Below are 15,035 nucleotides of genomic sequence, written 5' to 3'. Positions count from 1 at the left end.
AAAAAAAAAAAAGTGAAGTCCAACAACTCAATCTACTCCTGGTTCCCCAAGGTAATTTTGCTGCTCTGCCTATGCGTACATGCATGCATAATCACTGACATATTCTTCGTGTACGCAACTGTGAATTTCAAGTTACCATCAAAACGTGTTTCAGAGTCTCAAGACATGCTCTTCTGCTTACTTTATTAATTGAAACTCCTGCTTTAAAAAAGTGGTTGCTTTTCAAAAGAATAATAACACCTCCATTTATGAAATCTTGTAGAAGATGAAACATTACCAAACGAAAAGTATCAAAAGAATAAGGACTGCATTAAAAGAAAGTGAAACACCAACACAGCTAAATTGGAAATACTACTGTGAATTTTTATATACCTGAGCAGATTTGCTAATAGTGGGCGATTGACCACATTATCATGGAGACAGGTGCCCATTCTTTATACTTCAGTACCTATATTATATGCACACATGCTCATAACTTTTTTTTTTTAAAATTTTTTTTTTTAAATAAAGCCCCTAACTAGATCTGATATGCCAGAATCTTGACAGAAATTTCCATAACACACTCTTCAACCAACCCTAACACAAAAGATAAAAGCAGCAGTCTTTGCAATAATAGTACATTTATTGTAGTATCTACTAACATTGTAGACTTTCTCCAATCCTGTATGAGTATTTGGTACAAAGTATAAATACATTACAAATTTTATTCAATGAAGGGGGAATATCTTTTTCCCACTATCAATTAATCAAAGGTCTTTCCAGGTTTAATTGTGCATCTGCACCCATCTTTATAAATCCCAAATACTCTTCTGGTACCGGAATATTCAACTCTGAACAAACTAAATGAATAATGCTGGCAGTCACATCACCAAATGACAATTTGCTCAAGGTCACAGATATAGCAAACCTATTTTGTATATCACAGAATCCAGTTGATCCACCCATTCCAGGGTGCCCAAATCCAATAAGTGAACCCTCCTTTGAGATGAACCTCCTAAAACCTAGTCCAAATTTCCCATCTGGCTTAACTAAATTCCCATATTCACCCACACCCATGAAAGCATCATGAATTCTAGAGTTTCTAAATATTTTACCACCATAATTACTTGAAGGGTCAGTATCATGATCAACAAGCTTAGTGAAACGATCATCACTATGATTTCCACTCTCAACATCTTCTTGATTTTGGTTAGGATCTTGTTGCTCTTTCAGTGAATTTTGGGGAGAAAATTTAGGCATGTAGGGGTGACTACCAAGTGGAGGTTTTGAGGAAGAAGAATGCGGAGGCGGAACCACACCACCATCAACTAAGGCTGCATAATAACGTGCAAGTGCACGGGCTGAGCAATGTCCATTAGCAGCAGGAATAATTGCACGACGATAGTTGAGCATGTTAAATGCAGCAGCAAGTGTTGTTGCAATTTGGGGAATGTGGACAGGCTGTAAGCTAGAGGGCAGATCAGGCCGATTGCCCAACTTAAAAAACTTGTTCAGAGAATCTATGTCTAGTGCGAGCATTGCAAGTCGAGATTCAACACCTGGTGGAACCACAAAATCCAGCTTTATAATTACCATGATACTTTCTGCTAAAACCATATTGTATGATCGGTGAAATATCAAGTTCTGTATAGATAATGTAATAGCAAACAGCATAAAGTACATTATTCAATCTCATCAAGGAAATGAATGCATAGTCACACACAAATATTCCCAGTGAAGCAACATAATTCAACACACTTGCCTGGAGGAATTCCAATATATAGCTCCCCTTCAACTTGGAGGGGGTGAATGAATGCTTCTTCAAGAATCTCCTGAAACTTTTTCCCAGATGCATGCTGTAGAATCCAAGCAGATAATTAGAACAGTCCAAATAGCATGGTTAAGAACAAATGGAAAGCGGCAAACCTATTAAGGTACCTCAGTGTAGTGAAACAGATAAATTTGACCTCCAATTGCATTAGTTGGTTAAGGTTCATACTTGATGCACTTTTATAAGCAACTCTAATAAGGCCATTTCCAGCAATGAAAATGAGGTATGATTTGCAGGTTGCATGCATCACGCAAGACATTGTAAAATGTTGTATAACCAAACAAAAATTATCTTTAAATCGCCAATGACAGTTTATAGGAACAGCCAATCTAGTAGTCAACATAGGTTCCATTTCCCTAGATCCTGCTTCTGCCATGGTCACTCTGTTATATATTTGCTAGCCGGATTACTTCCCTAAAGAAAGACCTTTGCCTCTGATGGCCTTAACACTTAAAAGGGTTAACTAACTTTAAGCAGTCAAACAAGATTGGATGGAATATGATCTCATAAGCAGGTAATTTAAACCTCCCTTCATCAATTCTTGTCAAAAGCAGGAAAGACAGTGTCACTACATCTTTTCGGAACTATGTTTCAAAAGCAGGCAAGACAGTCTCACTACATCTTTTCGGAACTATGTTTCAAAAGCAGGCAAGACAGTCTCACTACATCTTTTCGGAACTATGTTTCAAAAGCAGGCAAGACAGTCTCACTACATCTTTTCGGAACTATGTTTCAAAAGCAGGCAAGACAGTCTCACTACATCTTTTCGGAACTATGTTCCTTAACTTTTTAAGGAACGGAAGTAGGGAAAAAAAATTCTAAAAGAAAATAGTAATAATTCAACAACATATCTTGAAGGAAATTCTACAACCTTCAGCCCTGAGACAGCAAATGGAAAACAAAATAACCAAGAGTGCCCAACGCCAACTTTCTCTGTTATGAAAAAGTGGAAAATTAGGTAGAAAATGGCTTCTTTTTTGTGCTATTGATTCCCTTCATTTTCACTACGAGATCCAATGAAGGAATGAGAGAGTTACAATGATTTGACAGTAATTCTAAACACCAAGCAATTTTACCTCAATAATTCCACCACATAGCCACCCAAAAGATAGAGAGTGATACAATTGCAACTCGCCAGGTTCAGTCTCAGGTACAGACATTGCAATGTGATTCAAACATCCATCCCAATCACACAGTAGTGGCTGGCTTTCTTTAAGAAGGTTTGACATGGCATTATGCAGACCAGATGTATGATTAAGCAAATGATGGACCTAAAAAAGCAAAAGAAAACAGACACAAATCACATAAATACAAAATATACAATTAACAACTCTAGGGGATATTGGAGCAAGTCATTGGGTCTTCAGAACAAAAAATTTGAACCTTTATGAGATCCTTCCTATTTGATCCAAATTCTGGCCATATATTTGCAACATTTTCATCAAACTTCAATTTTCTGCACAATAAACTAATCAAAATTAGATGTATAATGAAATGTTAAAGACGTGGATACCATTTATCAATATGAAAGCATAAAAGATATCATCAATTAATATTAAGAGTGGCCACGCATTTTGAAAGTTATAAATTATTGAGTATCTTATTAGTTAATTGTAAACAAAATATCATAGATTCGCCTCCAACGGATTTTGAAATTGTTCTTTAACATTTGTCTTTAACTGGAGTTACCAAATATTTTCAATAGATTGACAACCTCTTGGTTTTTGGAACTTTGAAAATATGTAGACATTTAGTGTTTTCAGCTTTCATCTAAATTATCTACTCAGCATTTATCAAAGCAAAATAGAACTAATATTCTTTTGCAGTCTTCATATTGAGAGAGAAAAAAAAAATTGAAAATTAAAAAGTTCATCAACTAAATCTACACTTGGTTCCCCAATATTCACTAATACATTTTTCATATATAATACTATGCAACTGTGATTTCAAGTTAGCATCAAGATAATTTCAGAGTCCCAAGACATACTTTTCTACTTTCATTAATTGAAACTCCTACTTTAAAAAAAGTGGTTGATTTTCAAAAATAATAACACCTCCATTTACAAAATCTTGTGTAAGATACAGTATTAACACAAAATTCATAGTTGGATAAAGTTTCTTAAATTAGAAATAAAATAAAAAAAATAAAAAAGTATAAAAAAGAATAAGGATTTTATTAGGGTCTGTTTAGGAAGTGTCAAAGTTGAAAGGGAAAATGATTCTTGGGATTTAGTTTCTTAGGATTCATCCTGAAAATTAATTTTTCTCTTGGTTTGTTTGGAAAGTAATAGGAAAGTTGGGATTTATAAGAATTAAATTTAAGACTATATAATAAATTAAGGCTAAATATGTATTTTAAAAAAATTTTAAAACTAATTTTTCTAGAATTCTCAAAATGACACCTATATATGTGGGAACAACTTTCCCACATATTTTCCTACATTGATAGGAATCTAATTCCCTGGGCCCACACTTTTCCACCTTACAATAAATATCCAAATAAAAGAAAGTTATCACTTTCCTAAGCGAATTAGATTCCCACTAACTTTACCTCTATCCAAACATGCCGTAAAGGAAAGTGAAACACAAACATAGATAAATTAGGGGATGAAACAAGTGTCAACTTCAAAACATCATACCACTTCCTAGATTTGGTGATTAGCTGCGCTCATTCTAACTTTGGAGCCGGAAGGACCAACAAAAGGATTAGTAGAATAATTTCAGTAATAATGCTAAGAATGCTACTACTCCATAATATATAAAAACATTTCAACAAAGTCATGATGAATGTAAAGAGATATAAGTTAACAAAAATACAAAAGTTTCACCAAATCACATAGAGTAAATTTGTGAACAGAGTAATTCAAGAGCCCAAGGGAATTAGATTCCCACTAACTTTATCTCTGTTGTAAAGGAAAGTGAAACACAAACATAGATAAATTAGGGGATGAAACAAGTGTCAACTTCAAAACATCATACCACTTCCTAGATTTGGTGATTAGCTGCGCTCATTCTAACTTTGGAGACGGAAGGACCAACAAAAGGATTAGCAGAATAATTTCAGTAATAATGCGAAAATGCTCCTACTCCATAATATATAAAAAAAATTCGACAAAGTCATGATGAATGTAAAGAGATATAAGTTAACAAAAATACAAAAGTTTCACCAAATCACATAGAGTAAATTTGTGAACAGAGAATAATTCAAGAGAATAGAAATCCAAAAGAAAAATGACCAAATAAACATTATGATCATCACAGCACCACAAAAAGATCAGAAAAAACATGGAAATACGCTACCAATTACACACCCATTGTCAACCAACCAATGCAACATTCCTGCAGTGATACCCTTGGTTACAGAAAAAACTGGAAAAAGGGTATCAGGCTGAACGGGACGAGGATCATTTTCACCGAGCACTCCAGCAGCAGTGTCAATAATAACCTCTCCATCTTTATAAGCGCATACCTTTAAATTGATTTGCACAATTTCATCAAAAACTATTTTTCAAATATAGAGAAACAGACCCAAAAAAAAAAAAAAACACTAAAAACGAAACCATAATTGCACAATATGATTGAAAATAATAACAAAGATTTGAAGTGGAATTAGGGAATCAACAATCAGCAGTCAAAGCGAATACAGAGAGGGATCAAAGAAAAATAAAATTAAATAAAGAAATAAAAAGTAAAATGGTTATAAAGGAGCACACCTGAATTCCAAGTATATCATTTTGAAGGTCAACAAGGAGGTGTCTCAGCTTGGCCTCCACATCAGAATGCACAGGTGTATCATAGATCCACCCATTATCAACCATTGCTACCTTCTCATCAAAGTTAGTTCAGTTTCAGCTCAATCAAACATATAACCCAAAACATTGTTTTTTTTTTTTTTTTTTTTTTTTTAAATCTAAATTTTATAAGATTAATTTGATATTTTATAAATTTCTTATTAGGTTTTTGTTTTTAAAAGTGTAAATTAATACCTGCAATAATCGGGAGAGCCGGATAGTCCCCTGAATGATGCCGACAGACTTTGGAGTTCAGAGTAAGGCGGCTGAGTGTGTTGGTGCTTACAAGTACAACAAACGCTGCACAAGTAAAGAGGATAAGGATGGATTCTAATACAAAAGGACGACTTTAAACTGATTACGACAAGTTTGTCAAAAATGTTCGCATTTCCATATACAGCTGACTAGCAGACGACTGACGGTGACATACACACTGGACAATGACATAATTTTTAAAGGAAAATTTCATTTGAATCCTTCCATTTTATCCTAATTATATTTCAACCCATACTTTCGAAAAAATATATATATAATTTTTAACTTTCTATCAACTAATTTTAACATTTTTCTTTATTTTATATATTAGAAATATAAGATTTAAACTCAGATTATTAATAAATAAAAAAATAGTGAATATGATCTCTAGGCTGTTCCTAAAAGATAATAAATTTTATATCAACTAATTTTAACAATTTAAATTTAAATTATATTTTTACAGTATTATTAATTATAAAAAATTGAATTTAACTCTTTTTAATTTTTAGCTATTAAAATTAATTAGTAAAAATTAATATATAAAACTATTTTGATATATTATAAAAAAAAAAAGGAGATTAGTAATGAAATTTTAAAACCATGATAATATATATATATATATATATATATAATTAGGATGAACTGTATGAGTTTAATCGTAATTTATCCTAATTTTTAGCGTTTTGTGAAGAGATTGATTTTTTTTTTTTTTCGGTTAGGTAAAATATGACTAAAAAGTCTAAAGTCAAAGATTCCCCATTTTATAAAAAGTTAAGTTCGGATGTCGATTTTCCGACGAATAAAGAAAAAGGTAGGTAAGTGTCACGTTGGAGAAAATCGTTGATGTTTGTTGAAAGAAAATCAGCCTCATTTTGTCTGAAAATTTACGCATATGTCCCACTCTGCCCTTTTATGTTTCTTTCGCTTTTTCTAATATAAACAGCTAGTACTATATATATATATATATTTTTTTTTTTTTTTAAAAAAAACAGCTAGTATTATATTATATCAAAAAATTACAGACAATGATATTTATATAAAATTATGAAAATCAGTGATTGCGAATCTATTACCATTTTTTTTTTTCCCTTTTCGGGAAATATCATCATTTGGGATTTATGCAAAATCTGAAGTTCACGTATTTTCATGTGCTTACTTTGATGTTGAAGGATAGTCATTATAAACCAAGCAAGACAACAGTGGGGGAAACAAAAATGTTCAAAACAAATAATTCTTTAACGAAAATTGTATAATACACAGTCACATACTCCCTAGGGGTATACACACTGGCACACATAGTCATAGTTTATCAATTTTATTTTGATAAAATAATTCTTTAACTAAAATTGTAGAATAGTACAATTCTTAATATAATACAGTATAATTAATACAACATAATCCTGCATATCAAACACATACAATGCTAAGCACGAATATATTCAAACCAAAAAAATTACCTTTTGATATCAGTTCTTACGTTTTTCCCAAGACCCTTATCAAATCAGAGAATGTTCAACTCCGAACAAACGAGATCAATGATGTTGGAAGTGAAAGAAGTGAATGAGAGCCTGTTCAATATCACAGCTATAGCAAACCTATTTTTTAGGTCACAAAGTCCAATTGATCCTCCCATTCCAGAGAGACCAAAGCCGACAAGGGAACCCTCCTTTGAAGTGCACCTCTCAAACCCAAGTCCATATTTTCCATCAGCCTTAACCAAATTTCCATATTGTCCCACATCCAAGAAAGCATCATGAATTCTAGGATTTCTAAATAAATTACCACCATAATTACTTGAAGGGTTAGTCACTAAAATCTTGTCACATATATTGGACTCATTTCTATTGCTAGTGTTAGTGTCATGATCGTTACTACTATGATTTCCACTCTCAACATCTTCTTGGTTCTGTTTATAATCTTGTTGCTTTTTGGGTGAATTTTGGGAAGAAAGTGTAGGAATGTGGGGGTGGCTGCCAAGTGGGGGTTTTGAGGAAGAAGAATGCAGAGGCGGAACCATACCTCCATCAACTAAGGCTGCATAGTAACGTGCAAGTGCACGGGCTGAGCAATGTCCAGTGGCACCAGGTATGATTGCTCGACGGAAGTTGAGCATGTTAAACATAGAAGCAAGTGTTATTGCAATATGGGGAATGTTGACAGGCTGTAAACTAGAGGGCAGATCAGGCTGACTGCCTAACTTAGAGAACTTGTTCAGAGAGTCTGTATCTAGCGTGAGGGTTGCAAGTCGAGATTCAACACCTGGAATGGAACCACAAAACCCAGCTTTATAATTACCATAATACTTTTAGCTAAAACCATATTGTATAATCATTAAAATGTCAAATTCTCTATGGACAATTTGATAACAAACAGCATAAAGTACATTATTCAACATGCTCAACTTCCGTCGAGCAATCGTCAACCTTTCCAAATTTACGCTGAATCTATTACTAAAATCTGAAGTTAACTTATTTTCATGTGCTTACTTTACTTTAATGTTGAAGGACAGTCATTATAAACCATATAAGACAACAGGGAGGAAACAAGAATGTTCAAGATAAATAATAAATAATTTTTACTAGCTGATTTTTGGACCTATTTTGAATTTGGAAACAGTGAAAATTTTAATTTTATACACACATAGGCAACTATATCAGGGAAAAAACCATATTATAGAATATTCTTGTATTGGTATTTCATTTATATTCACATCTAAAACGTAACATTGAGGTAGGGAAAAGATATTGTTCACTTCCTCAAGTACATGGTAAAAAAATAAATAAATAAAATATAAACATATTCAATCTATAACTGAAAGGACAAATTTTTTTTTTTTTTCTTATTTCATTATCAAATAATGAGTGATTTTCTCCTTCTTTTTTTTTTTTTTTTTCTTTCTTTCTTTTAAGTATCGTTGTTTATCCCATTACGGGTGCAGAATCTATTACTCTTTTTTTTTTTTTTTTTTCCCTTTGGCTGAAAATAAAAATTATACAATTTTATGATGACAGTCATGATAAACCAAAGAAATGATCTATTAATCCAATTATTTAGAAAGCAATTCCGTTCATCAGGAAATGTGCTATTCAAGTGATCTTTTTGACAAAACAAGAGGGAGAAAACAAAAAGGTTCAAAATAAAAAATAAAAACTAATTGATTTCTGGACCTATTGTAAATTTTAATATGCATGAGTACATATATACACTTTTATATACACATTTATTCGCAACTAGATCTGATATGCCAGAATTTTGACAAACAAAATTCTAAAAGACACTTGACAAAACATTATTAACCCAGCAGAGAAAAGCAGCTCCTATATTTGCAACAAGAGTACATTTATTCTGGTATACACTGATATCATTCACTTTCTACAGTCTTGCATTTGGTACAAAACATTACATATATGAAAGGAACTTCTTCTTCTCCTTCTTTTACTTTTTTCTTTTTTCTTCCCTTTTCTCTTTTTTTTTTTTTTTTTTTTTTTTTTAATAATTTGCTCTAGGTCTTGCCAAGTTTATTGTCCATCAGGACCCTTCTCTATAAATATTGAAAATTCCTTTGGTACAGTGATATTCAACTCTGAACAAATCAAATGAATAATGCTGGCAGTCAAATCACCAAATGACATGTTGTTCAAGGTCACAGAAATAGCAAACCTATTTTCTATATCACAAAATCCAGCAGACCCACCCAATCCAGCGTGCCCAAATCCAATAAGGGAACCCTCCTTTGAAATGTACCTTATAAAACCTAGTCCAAATTTCCCATCTGGCTGAGCTAAATTCCTATATTCACAAGAGTACATTTATTCTGGTATACACTGATATCATTCACTTTCTACAGTCTTGCATTTGGTACAAAACATTACATATATGAAAGGAACTTCTTCTTCTCCTTCTTTTACTTTTTTCTTTTTTCTTCCCTTTTCTCTTTTTTTTTTTTTTTTTTTTTTTTTTTAATAATTTGCTCTAGGTCTTTCCAAGTTTATTGTCCATCAGGACCCTTCTCTATAAATATTGAAAATTCCTTTGGTACAGTGATATTCAACTCTGAACAAATCAAATGAATAATGCTGGCAGTCAAATCACCAAATGACATGTTGTTCAAGGTCACAGAAATAGCAAACCTATTTTCTATATCACAAAATCCAGCAGACCCACCCAATCCAGCGTGCCCAAATCCAATAAGGGAACCCTCCTTTGAAATGTACCTTATAAAACCTAGTCCAAATTTCCCATCTGGCTGAGCTAAATTCCTATATTCACCCACACCCAAGAAAGCATTATGAATTCTAGAGTTTCTAAATATCTTACCAACATAATTAGTTGAAGGCTTAGCGTCGTGATCAACGAGCTCAGTGAAACTATCACTGCTGGTGTTACCACTGCTATGATTTCCATTCCCATCATCTTTTTTATGATCTTGTTGCCTTTTGGGTGAATTTTGGGAAGAAAATGTAGGGATGTGAGAGTGGCTACCAAGTGGGGGTTTTGAGGAAGAAGAATGTGGAGGTGGAACCACACCTCCATCAACTAAGGCTGCATAGTAACGTGTAAGTGCACGGGCTGAGCAATGCCCATTAGAAGATGGCATGATAGCACGACGAATGTTGAGCATGTTGAACGTAGCAGCAATTTTTGGAGCAATTTGAGGAATGTTGGCTCGCTGTAAGCTAGAGGGCAGAATGGGCTGATTGCCCAACTTAGAAAACTTGACCATAGAATCTGTATCTACCGCAATGGTTGCAAGTCGAGATTCAACACCTACAGTGGAACCATATAACCCAGTTTTACAATTAACATTGACACTTTCTGCTAAAATAATATTGTATAATAAGTGAAATGTCAAGTTCTGTACAGATAATTTGATAGCAAACTTAAAAAAGTACATTATTCAATTGCAGCAAGGAAATATGGATGCACTTATCACACACAAATATTCCCAGTGACACAAGCAAATTCAACATACTTGCCTGGAGGGATTCCAATATATAGCTCCCCTTCAATTTGGAGGGGGTGGATGAATGCTTCTTCAAGAATCTCCTGAAACTTTTTCCCAGATGCATGCTGTTGAATCCAAACAGATAATTAGAACACTCAAAATAGCAGGGTTAATAACAAATGGGAAGTGTCAAACCTATAAAGATACCTTAGTGTGCTGACAGTTACAATAGATTTGCTAAGGTTCACATTCGATGGACTTCTGTAAGTAACTCCAAAGAGGACATTTACAGTAATAAAACATGGTATGATTTACAGGTTACATGCATCATGAAAACATTGGGAACAAAAAAATAAAAAAAATGTTGTGTAACCAACCAAAGATTATCTTTTAATCTCAAGCGACCATTTCCAGGAGCAGTTTATCTAGTTGTTCAAGTTAGGTTCCATTTACCTAGAGCTTGCTTCTTCCATGACCACTGTTAAATATCTGCTAGATAGATTCCTTCCCTAACGAACGACCTTTGCCTCAGTTGGCCTTAAGGGTTTACTAATTTTACATAAGCAGCAAAAAAAGATTGGATGGAATCTAATCTCACAAGCAGGCAATGGGAGCTCAAACCTCCATCTATTATCATCAACGGCAGGCAAGACAGTGAGTGTCATCGCATATTTTAGGAACTACATTTCTAAAGTTGGAAGCATAAAAAATAAAAATAAAAATGAAAATAAAAAGAGACTTCAAAGTCATATCTTGAAAGAAATACGATAACCTTCAGCCTTGAGACAACAAAGGGAGAACAAAATAACCAAAAGTGCCCATACCAGCTTCCACTGTTTTGGCAAAATGGAAGTTTAGCTACAGAATGGCTTCCTTTTGTTGTTTCTTATACTATTGGGCCCTTTCATTTTCACTATGAGATCTAATTAAGGACATGAGAGAGTTATTATAATTTGCCATTGGTTCTAAGCACACCAAGTAATTTTACCTCAATAATTCCACCACACAGCCAGCCAAAAGATAGATGGTGATACAATTGCGACTCGCCAGGTTCAGTCTCAGGTACTGACTTTGCAATGTGATTCAAACATCCACCCCAGTCAGAGAGTAGTAGTTGGTTTTCTTTAAAAACGTCTGACATAGCATTATGCAGACCCGATGTATGATTAAGCACATGATGGACCTAACTGGTGGGGCAAAAAAACAAAAAAAAAAAAAAAAAAAAAAAAAAAAAAGGACAAAAAAAATCTATAATTAACAATTCTAGAGGATATTGGAGTAAGTCACAGGTCTTTAGGACAGAAAATTTGAACCTTTATTAGATCCTTTACATTTGAACCAAATTCTGGCCATATATTTGCAACATTTTCATCAAACTTCAATTTTCTGCACAATAAACTATTCAAATTAGATAAATAATGAAATGTTAAAGACATAAATACTCTTTGTCAACATGAAAGCATAAGAGATGTTATCGATTAAAACTTACAGTGGCCATGCAGTTCGAAAGTTTTCTATTATTGACTTAAGTGTGTTATTAGTTAATGGTAAAAGAAATTTGATAAAGAATTCCCGAATATTTTCCAATAGATTATCTCTTGGTATTTAAAACTTTTGAAAATATTTAGACTATTAGCGTTTTCAAGTTTCATTGTCTAGCTTATCTACTTAGCATTTATCAAAGTAAAACACAACTAATATTCGTTTCCAGTTTTCATAATTAAACAAATTGTTGAAATTTAAGGAGTCCAACAACTGAATCTATTCTTGGTTCACCAAGATAATTTCATGGCTCTGCCTATGTGTACATGCATGCATATGATTATAACATTTTTCACTTAGCATTCGGATGTGTTTCAGAGTCCCAAGACATGCTTTTCTGCTTACTTTTATTGAAACTCCGACTTTTAAATAGTGATTGATTTTCAAAAAAGAATAATAACACCTCCATTTATGAAATCTTGTAGAAGATGCATCATTGACATAAAAGTAAAAAAGAATAAGGATTGCATTAGAAGCAAAACGAAACCAACACAGATAAGTTGAGAGATAAGAGAAGCGTCCGACTTCAAAGTATCATTCCACTTTCTAGATTTGGTAATTAGCTCCACTCATTGTAACTTTGAAGACAGAAGGACCAACATAAGGCTTTAACAGAGCAATTTCAGTAACAATGTCGAGAATTCTACTGTTCCATAACATAATAAATTTAAGTCATGAATTTAAAGAGATATAGGTTAATAAAATGATCAGACACGATCCAAAAGTTTCATAAAAACACAGAGTAAATTTGTGGCCAAAGAGTAATCCAAGAAAATTGAAATTCGAAAGAAAAACGCCCCATTGAACATTATGATCATCACAGCACCACAAAAAGATCAGAAAAAGCATGGAAATACGCTACCAATTACACACCCATTGTCAACCAACCAATGCAACATTCCTGCCGCGATACCCTTGGTTACAGAAAAAACTGGAAAAAGGGTATCAGGCTGAACGGGACGAGCATCATTTTCACCGAGCACTCCAGCAGCAGTGTCAATAATAACCTCTCCATCTTTATAAGCGCATACCTTTAAATTGATTTCACAATTTCACCAAAAACTATTTTTCAAATATAGAAAAACAGAACCAAAAAAAAAAAAAAAACATAATTGCACAATATGATTGACAATAATAACACAGATTTGAAGTGGAATTGGGGAATCAACAATTAGCAGTCAAAGCGAATACAGAGAGGGATCGAAGAAAACTAAAATTAAAAAAAAAAAAGAAATAAAAAGTAAAAAATGGTTATAAAGGAGCACACCTGGACTCCAAGTGTATCATTTTGAAGGTCAACGAGGAGGTGTCTCAGCTTGGCTTCCACATCAGAATGCACAGGTGTATCATACATCCACCCATTATCAACCATTGCTACCTTCTCATCAAACTTAGTTCAGTTTCAGCTCAATCAAACATACAATCCAAAAACATTGTTTAAAAAAAATAAAAAATAAAAAATAAAAAAATTATTCTAAATTTTATAAAATTAATTTGATATATATATATTTTTAATTTCTTTTTTACGTTTTTGTTTTTAAAAGTGTAAATTAATTGTATAAATACCTGCAATAATCGGGAGAGTCGGATAGTCCCCTGAACGATCCCGACAAACTTCGGAGTAAGATAGTGTTTTGGTGCTTACAAGTATAACAAACGCTGCAGAACTAAAGAGAATAGCAGATAGCAGATGACTGATGGTGACATACACGTTGGACGATGACATAATTTTTAAAGGAAAATTTCATTTGAATCCTTCCATTTTATCCTAATTATATCTCAACCCATATTTTTGTGTGAAAAAAAAAAATCATTTTTACCTTTCTATCGATTAATTTTAACATTTTTCTTCTTTTTTTTTTTAAATTATAAACATAGAATTTAAACTCAAATTATTAATAAAAAAAATAGTGAATATAATCTCTAGGCTGTTCCTAAATGATAATTTTTTTCCCAACTAATTTTAACAATTTAAAGTTAAAATTATATTTTTACAGTATTATTAATAATAAAAAATTAAATTTAACTTTTTTTAACTTTTAACTATTAAAAATTAATATATAAAACTATTTTGATATATTATAAAAAAATAAAAGGAGATTAGTAATGAAATTTTAAAGCCATGATAAAAAAAAAAATATATATATATATATAATCTGTTTATGGTGTGGATTACAATATTAGTGACAGTTTTTCATAGTATTAGTGATGATTTTTTAAGAAACCGTCGTTAATACTATAAAAAATCGTCATTAATATTATAATTCCCACACAAACTGTGCTCTCCATAAAATTTCCATATGTATATATAATTAGGATATACTATATGAGTTTAATTGTAATTTATCCTCATTTTTACCGTTTTATGAAGAGATTTTTTATTTTTATTATTATTTTTTTTCTTGGGTTGGGTAAAATATGACTAAACAGTCTTAAAGTTTTTGTTTTTTTTTTTTGGGTTGGGTAAAATATGACTAAAAAGTCTAAATTCAAAGATTCTCCATTTTACAAAAAGTTATGTTTGTTTGTCGCTTTTCCGACCAATAAAGGAAGTTAATTGTCATGTTGATGTTTGTTGAAAGAAATCAGCCTCATTTTCTCTGAAAATTAACGCATATGTCCCACTCTCCCCTTTTTTTTTTTTTTTTTTTTAGCTTTTCTGATGTAAACAACAAGTATTATATTATATCCA

The 15,035-nt window shown here is 32.4% G+C and overlaps 2 protein-coding genes across 6 annotated transcripts; both read right to left on the bottom strand.

Annotated features, from left to right (window-relative positions):
- Positions 1-603: 603 nt before the first annotated feature.
- LOC107420691 (uncharacterized) lies at positions 604-5,952 on the bottom strand. 3 transcript variants are annotated; one of them, XM_048475224.2, is made up of 7 exons: positions 5,797-5,952; positions 5,524-5,634; positions 5,122-5,279; positions 3,194-3,266; positions 2,887-3,081; positions 1,742-1,835; positions 604-1,538 (listed from the first exon to the last, which is right to left on the bottom strand). In XM_048475224.2, the coding sequence occupies exons 2-7, from the start codon at positions 5,626-5,628 to the stop codon at positions 739-741; spliced, it is 1,425 nt and encodes a 474-aa protein (XP_048331181.2). In that variant the 5' UTR covers positions 5,629-5,634; positions 5,797-5,952; the 3' UTR covers positions 604-738. The 3 variants fall into 3 exon arrangements, with proteins under 3 accessions (XP_048331181.2, XP_048331182.2, XP_060673743.1); XM_048475225.2 differs by lacking the exon at positions 5,122-5,279; XM_060817760.1 differs by lacking the exons at positions 2,887-3,081; positions 3,194-3,266; positions 5,122-5,279; positions 5,524-5,634; positions 5,797-5,952 and adding an exon at positions 1,918-2,675 and having other exon boundaries at positions 604-1,623.
- Positions 5,953-9,161: 3,209 nt separating this feature from the next.
- LOC125418165 (uncharacterized) lies at positions 9,162-14,092 on the bottom strand. 3 transcript variants are annotated; one of them, XM_048475218.2, is made up of 7 exons: positions 13,910-14,092; positions 13,611-13,717; positions 13,217-13,374; positions 12,115-12,187; positions 11,790-11,984; positions 10,833-10,926; positions 9,162-10,623 (listed from the first exon to the last, which is right to left on the bottom strand). In XM_048475218.2, exons 1-7 carry the CDS (start codon positions 14,067-14,069, stop codon positions 9,845-9,847), a joined length of 1,566 nt encoding a protein of 521 aa, XP_048331175.2. In that variant the 5' UTR covers positions 14,070-14,092; the 3' UTR covers positions 9,162-9,844. The 3 variants fall into 3 exon arrangements, with proteins under 3 accessions (XP_048331175.2, XP_060673340.1, XP_060673341.1); XM_060817357.1 differs by having other exon boundaries at positions 13,611-13,721; positions 13,910-14,040; XM_060817358.1 differs by having other exon boundaries at positions 13,611-13,733; positions 13,910-14,024.
- Between the last annotated feature and the right edge of the window lie 943 nt (positions 14,093-15,035).

The sequence above is a fragment of the Ziziphus jujuba genome, chromosome 5 (genome assembly GCF_031755915.1).
Source record: "Ziziphus jujuba cultivar Dongzao chromosome 5, ASM3175591v1".
Lineage (NCBI taxonomy): Eukaryota > Viridiplantae > Streptophyta > Magnoliopsida > Rosales > Rhamnaceae > Ziziphus > Ziziphus jujuba.
The sequence above is the reverse complement of the archived record's forward strand: the minus strand, read 5'-3'. Positions and strand labels throughout refer to the sequence as shown.